Source organism: Biomphalaria glabrata, chromosome 6 (genome assembly GCF_947242115.1).
Source record: "Biomphalaria glabrata chromosome 6, xgBioGlab47.1, whole genome shotgun sequence".
Classification (NCBI taxonomy): domain Eukaryota; kingdom Metazoa; phylum Mollusca; class Gastropoda; family Planorbidae; genus Biomphalaria; species Biomphalaria glabrata.
In genome coordinates this window covers 44,389,722-44,396,580 of record NC_074716.1, presented here as the reverse complement: position 1 = coordinate 44,396,580, position 6,859 = coordinate 44,389,722, and the positions used below count along the sequence as shown (strand labels likewise).

Sequence of the window (6,859 nt, the reverse complement as noted above, 5' to 3'; positions counted from 1 at the left end):
GACAAATTATTTCCCCCACGTAGAAGTAGTGAGGTTAAAATCATAAAATCGCAGTTTATGTCTATGGTCAAAATCTATCCAAAAAACTTGTAATTTCTTGTCCATATGCATGTCAACTGTCGAGTTTAAATCATAGTTACATGTCCCTTTCTATTATTTGTACCACTATCATCATCAATATCACTATGCTCGTCTTTAAAACATCATGTCTGGTCCTGCGATTTGCGCACTGGACTGTCGTTCTGACATATCGTTGTTCACGGGTTCAAACCCTGCCCGCTCCCATCCCCCGTCGTCCTGTGGAGGTTTGGACTAGGAAGTAAATTATCTTCAATTTAATTAGCCAGCTATCCCATCATTTGGCCAGGTATCGACTAATTGAACGAAGTGGAGTTTTAGCTTTAGGACGCACCTAACAGTAATTTAAAGCGTCCCAATGAAGGTCTGTGGATCTAATTGTTTGTCACTTTTTGTTATATTCTCAGCTGTTCGGTCTTCAGGTAATGTTGTCATTTCTTACTGTATGTAGTTAGCTTTCTTAATTAAATGATATTAAGTTAATCCTAAAAAGGCTTGTCTTTTGATTCTTTGATAAGGAATGCAGTATATCCCGTGGCTACGTTGCCCCTGCTTGACCTACATATTTTGCCACAACCAGTTTAGTGTGTGATGCGTTCATTGGTCCCCTTAAGTACATTCAAATATATAAATAGGTAATACCCTGACGACTCAGTGTTTATTGTCCTATACATTATACTCGAACTATTGAATTACAGAAACGACCAATTTAAAATGGTGTCAACGAAGAACACAATCGTTTCACACTACGTCATAGACGTCTTCATATTGTCAAACATCGCCGAAGGCTTTTAAAAGTTGTGATTTGAACTATAAACAATTAGCGCATATTTGTTGACGTAATGCCCGCGGTGGCTAAGCGGTAAAGCGCTTGGCTTCCAAACCGGGGGTCCCGGGATCGAATCCTGGTGAAGACTGAAATTTTTTATTTCGGGATCTTTGGGTGCCTCTGTTGTTAACCCGTCCGCCCAGCTCTAATGGGTAGCTGACATGAGGAAAGTAAGGGCGGTTGATCGTTGTGCTGGCCACATGACACCCTCGTTAACCGTAAGCCACAGGAACATATGTCATTTACATCATCTGCCCTATAGACCACATGGTCTGAAGGGGAACTTAACTCTTTACTTTAATGCCCCATAGCCATCGTTCTGTGTACCAAAAAGCTGGGGGGTGGGGGGGGGGTTGCAGTTTATTTCAAGACAACTGAGGATTATTAATTGATCGACTTATTTCACAAACTCTACCAACTATTTGTACTCACAGCTAGGAAATCCCCCCAAAAAATGATTTGTTTTGATGGCTGTTTATTTTTGGTATTACATCAACAGAGATTACGAAAAAAAATCAGACATCAATGCTAATCTAATCAACATTTTGCAATCTTTTGAATGCTGTCCAAATTTTTACTTAAAAAGAAAAGTTAAAAAATAACTTTTTTTTTTGGACAAAAATTACAAGGCTCAACAGGTTTATATCATCACAAAACAATTTCATAAGCCTGTTGAGCCTCGTAATGTTTGTCAAAAAAAACAACTTGGTACAATAGAAATATAATAATAAAAATATAAATATATTTCAATAATGACATTCAACGTATTTTGTTTTCAATTTCTGAAGTGTCCTTGTGGGACCCAGATGATCATGGGTCCGGCGGGATCACGGACGCTACGCCACTGCCAATAAATGCAGTATGTCACATGCACCCGGACGCAAAGTCTCCATTAAACGTTACAGGCATCATAACTTTCAACCAAGTAAGTTTGGTCGGAATTTCATTTGATAAGATTAGTTTACCTAGCGTAGCGTTTTAAAGCGGGTTAGATTCTTTCATTCTAAGGCTGACCTGGACTCGCACTTTATTTTAAAAGATATATATATGTATTATTTAAAAAAGATAGTAATAAAAAGTTAACTATCCCTTTCAGACCTTATGATGTATGGGTCAAATGATGTATCGGTCATTTGTTTCTGTGGCCGACAATTATCAAGGATGACATGTGGTTACCGATTAGAATTGTTTGGCATTATAGATCCCGAAATATAACAGTCCATTTTTCACCAGAAATCAAACCGAGTTTACAGAGCATTATTTCTAAGGTATATTTTACCAAGTATACAAATCTTTGTAAACTATAATTATAATCTAACTATCTTGTTTATGCAGACGAACGAATGGGCTCCATTAAAAATAAATATTAGCTTGTCCGGGTTTAAACAGTTTCCGCCGGACACTCCGGACTCTGAGCTCCTCCACGGGCTTCACATTCACCATTACGGGGACGTAGATAACGGCTGTGTCACCTTGTCTAAAGGAAGTCACTTTAACCCACTGAGTATGAACCACGGGGATATAGCTGACACTGTAAGGTAAGTTCGTCTTTCAGGTATTGTTATTGTGATCAATGAAAAGGGGTGGAAGCTTTGACGAAACCATCTTTAACAGATTGTTAAGTGGATTCATGGATGTTTTAACTCTTTCTCTCCGTAATTATTTACCACATTCTGGTGGAATCAACGTTGGTATCGTCAGTTAGGAGAGAAAGAGTTAAATGTTAGTCGTCTCCACGCTGTGTCTTGTATATTGTGAGTAGATAAGCCTAAACGGAGGTAACATTAAAAAATAACCAATCCAATTAACACTGGCAACAATGCAGAAAATAATCATCACTGATGAATGATGTCAAACAAGAAGTTTAATACGTTATGAAGGGAACCGTCGAATGTCGCTAAATTAAATATCTACTTCAGAAACCAAAGCTTCCAAAAGTTGTCTGGGTTTATTTTAAATCCTAGTCTTGTTTTTTTAAGCCACATCGGACAGAGAAATAGACGTTATTTGTTTTGTGGGGTCCGTCCATCCCATTTAGATCTCGTAAACTAGAAAATATATTTTAGACCATTCAAAGGTCTGATGCAAAGGCTACTTTTTTCTTTTCTAAAAGTGAAAAATTTTTTTTTTTAAATCAATTATGCAAGCAGTTTTTTTCATAAAAATACAACATTTTTACAACTATTCACTATAAATAGTATCAAAGTAAAGGAGATGACCATTTACAATATTTTTATCATATTTATGCAAACAGTTTTTGATTTTTAGTCAAATTTTTTTTTTACAAATGTATTGCTTGTTTACTTTTGTTTTTAAAGAGAACAAATCTATTTATGTAAATCTATTTACTAATATGCATATTAATGGCACATAATTTAAAACAGCAGTTAATAAGTAGTTTTTCATAATTATAGTGTGAACAGACATGTGTACATTATAAATAGTCACATAACGAAAGTAAAAAACTTTCCCTTTTTATAAAACATCGTGCTAAATTCCAAATCGAGTCATAACAAACATAGTAGGCCCTATGCATTTTTGTTTAGTCAGAATGAGGCAAAGCTGGCACTACATCACTGCAAACAGATAGGCTTAAAATTTAGCCTCACTAACTTAAGGGGCAGAAAAACATTAAAATTAACCTATTTGTTAATTAATTAATTGGTAATTAATGTATTTTTTTTATAAAAAGGGAAATAAATCATGCAATGTTTAGAGAAACTGCAGCCTTTCTTTCCCTTTTATAAGCTCTGTTAAAAAACAAAAGTACTTTCTATGTTTTGTATGTTATCATCATTAATTTATTTGAAAAAATTACCCCAGACATATAGGTGACTTAGGAAACATAAAGCAGGAGACAGATGGCACTCTGCATGTTGTTCTCTATGACAGCCAAGCTTCATTGTTCGGTTCTATTAGCATTCTGGGCAGAGGAATCGTGGTAAGTAGACATGCGTATTGAGCTTAGAAGTACTGTGGTACCTCGGCTTACAATCACAATCCGATCCGATCCTGTACCCGAAATGTTCAGTATCCAATTTTTTTTTTCTTTTCCCTTTAAGAAATAGAAAAAATAGAATTTATTTGGTTCGCAGCCTGTGCTGATTGGGTAATGTGTGAAAGTTATAAGCTGTATAGAGCCAAGACTTCCTTTTTAAAAATAAGAACAGTCGTAAAAGGGTTAATTTAGTTCAAAACAGAATAAAAGAATTTATCGTTGAGAAATGATTGACTTGCCTTTATGTTCTGGTCGTAGTATGTTGAGCGACAAAATATTTACACCTGATCAAGATATGGGCCTTTCTGTCCAGCCTCCGGGGTGTGGAGGGAGGAGGAGGAACAGACAGGACCAGGGTCGGACTTAAGGGAGTGCAGCTGAGGCTACAGCCCAGGGGACACCACAAGAAAGGAGGCCCCAACAATAGAGAAAAGGTCCATATTTTAACGGGTCATTAACTTTACGTTATACTTTGAATATATTTTATTTCGCCTTTTTACCAACAGTACTTTAAATCATACAGTTGACTGCACTGCTGTGGTTTAAATGTGGTCTGCTTATAGTGTGCCCACATTCTCGTAATATACTCTGGATGTACTTCATTGCATAAACCCTGAAAATTTGCACTTATTCTTTTACTGGAATATGCATATTAAATAATTTTATTTTTTTAAACCAAGAAAAATTAATGTAATTTACAAGTGATCTCTTTCTTTCAAAATATGGCTTTTAGATATTCGTATTTTTTTTTAAATATGTGGATTTGTATTAAATACTATTAAAGCTTTCGAAAAAGTGTTTTAAAGAATTTTGCCATAGGGTCTCCACATACTTAAAGGCGGCCCTGTACAGGACCCTAGTCCGGAGTCTCAACAGAAAGAGGATGTCCTTCACATATTTTTGTATACCTCTTCTATACGAATTTGAAGGTATTAAGCATGAAAGGTGGAGACAAAAGGGCCCATAGATAATATGTTTTGTTAAGTACAATAAATGATTGTTTCAAGTTTAAACTTAATTAGAGAATGAAATTAAGAGAGAAAAAAACTAGTATAATCATCTAAGAAGACCAAACCATGCATATTTACCATAGGCATATCAGTGAATACTGAAGGATTAATTTCCCTTGTTGGAATCAAACAAAATTAGTAATGACCAGTAATAAATTGACTAATTTGTTATTTTTTTAAATTGATTCGTGTCTTGTCTACACCAGTGAATAATTGTGCACAGTTTCAACTGGATCCGAGAATGGGTGTGGAAAAAAAAGTAAACGTGTACAAACCTTTTACCAGACAGAAAGAGTGAGTTGATATAAACTTTTTAATAAAGAATACTGATCGTACTAAAGCGTTGTCAATAATTAGTGTTTATTACTAATGTTTCCCCATTTTTTTAAATTTATAATCAGAATTACATCAAAAACGTCTCATTCCAAACGGTTGCAACAAAATGTTGCGTACTTATATTTCCCCATAGTATTTGCCCACATTGAATGTAGTGTCAATTATTTTAAATTTTTGTTTATATATATTGAATAGGTTCATGCGGCTCGGGATGATCTTGGAAGGGGAGGCAACCCAGGAAGTATTTACAACGGCAACGCTGGACCTAGATTAGCTTGTTGTGCAATAGTAGTCACCCCTTGATTGGCTTATGCATTTTGCTGGACAGTTTCAAAGTGATACTTAAATGTCTAACGATTGTAAAATGTTTACTTTTATACCTAATGATTGGCGGCCCTTTGTCTTTATGTTGATGGATGATTAGGGCTGAGACTAAATAAAAGAATGAAGACACAGTATCAAAATGTTTGTTTATTTAAATTGTCAAACTCATATAGGCCTACACGGTGGCCCAAGAGAAGTTTACAAAACAAGAAAAACGTTTTTAAAATATATATATTTTTAAAACACAATACCTCTAGTATTAAACTTCAAATATAATATAATAATAATCATTTTAAAAATGTGTAGTTCAATACGGGTTTCAAATCCGTGATACCGTCAGCTTTTAAAACATACACATTTTTTTATTTTGGACAGCGAGGAATATATACTTTTACGATAATTTATTGGTATGTACATTATATGGACAGTTAGATCTACAACTCGATCTAAAGTTTAGATCTAGAAATGTTATATTTAATCCCTGGGTAGCAAATGTCTATATGTAATACACATTAGATTTATGTTAAAATTGAAGTAACGCTTATAAACTTCAATGAAAAAAATTTAAATGTATTATTATCGCATAATTTCGGTAATACGGCTGTATACGCCATATTGGCTCTAAAGCCTAGATATTGTCTCCAGCCAAATTTACATTAATTATTTTTTTTTACTTTGAAAAATTACAACTGTCAATCTAGAGTTTCCCAGTGTAACCGACGATCTAGTAATTCTTTTCTCAGCGATATACATCAACTATTAAATTTCTAGGAAAATCGTTAGAGCCATTTTCGAGATCATTTGTCCGGGTACCTGGATCCAGGTTTCTGCTGGTTCCGGGACGTTCTGACTTGATTACAGCTATGGTAAAAAAAAAAACAACGGTTTGTGTTAAATTGTCTCTTTAAATTCAAATACATGCTCATCTATTAGCCAAAAGTGTGAACAAATTAAAACACACACAAAAAAGTGTGAACAAATTAAAACACACACAAAAAAGTGTGAACAAATTAAAACACACACACAAAAGTGTGAACAAATTAAAACACACACAAAAAAGTGTGAACAAATTAAAACAGACACAAAAAAGTGTGAACAAATTAGAACAGACACAAAAAAGTGTGAACAAATTAAAACAGACACAAAAAAGTGTGAACAAATTAAAACAGACACAAAAAAGTGTGAACAAATTAGAACAGACACAAAAAAGTGTGAACAAATTAAAACAGACACAAAAAAGTGTGAACAAATTAAAACAGACACAAAAAAGTGTGAACAAATTAA

General features: G+C 34.4%; 1 protein-coding gene across 1 annotated transcript; it reads left to right on the top strand.

Moving 5' to 3' along the window:
* Positions 1–367: 367 nt before the first annotated feature.
* On the top strand, positions 368–5,703 carry LOC106057530 (uncharacterized). The gene is made up of 5 exons (XM_013214766.2): positions 368–500; positions 1,696–1,832; positions 2,243–2,445; positions 3,731–3,848; positions 5,447–5,703. The coding sequence occupies exons 1-5, from the start codon at positions 437–439 to the stop codon at positions 5,552–5,554; spliced, it is 630 nt and encodes a 209-aa protein (XP_013070220.2). The 5' UTR covers positions 368–436; the 3' UTR covers positions 5,555–5,703.
* The last annotated feature ends 1,156 nt before the right edge of the window (positions 5,704–6,859 follow it).

Excerpts from the sequence above, each read along its gene's own strand:
- LOC106057530 (XM_013214766.2), top strand. The coding sequence starts at position 437 with ATGAAGGTCTGTGGATCTAATTGTTTGTCACTTTTTGTTATATTCTCA. Across the intron at positions 1,833-2,242 it reads GCATCATAACTTTCAACCAA|ACGAACGAATGGGCTCCATT; the intron begins GTAAGTTTGGTC and ends TTGTTTATGCAG. Across the intron at positions 2,446-3,730 it reads GATATAGCTGACACTGTAAG|ACATATAGGTGACTTAGGAA; the intron begins GTAAGTTCGTCT and ends AAATTACCCCAG.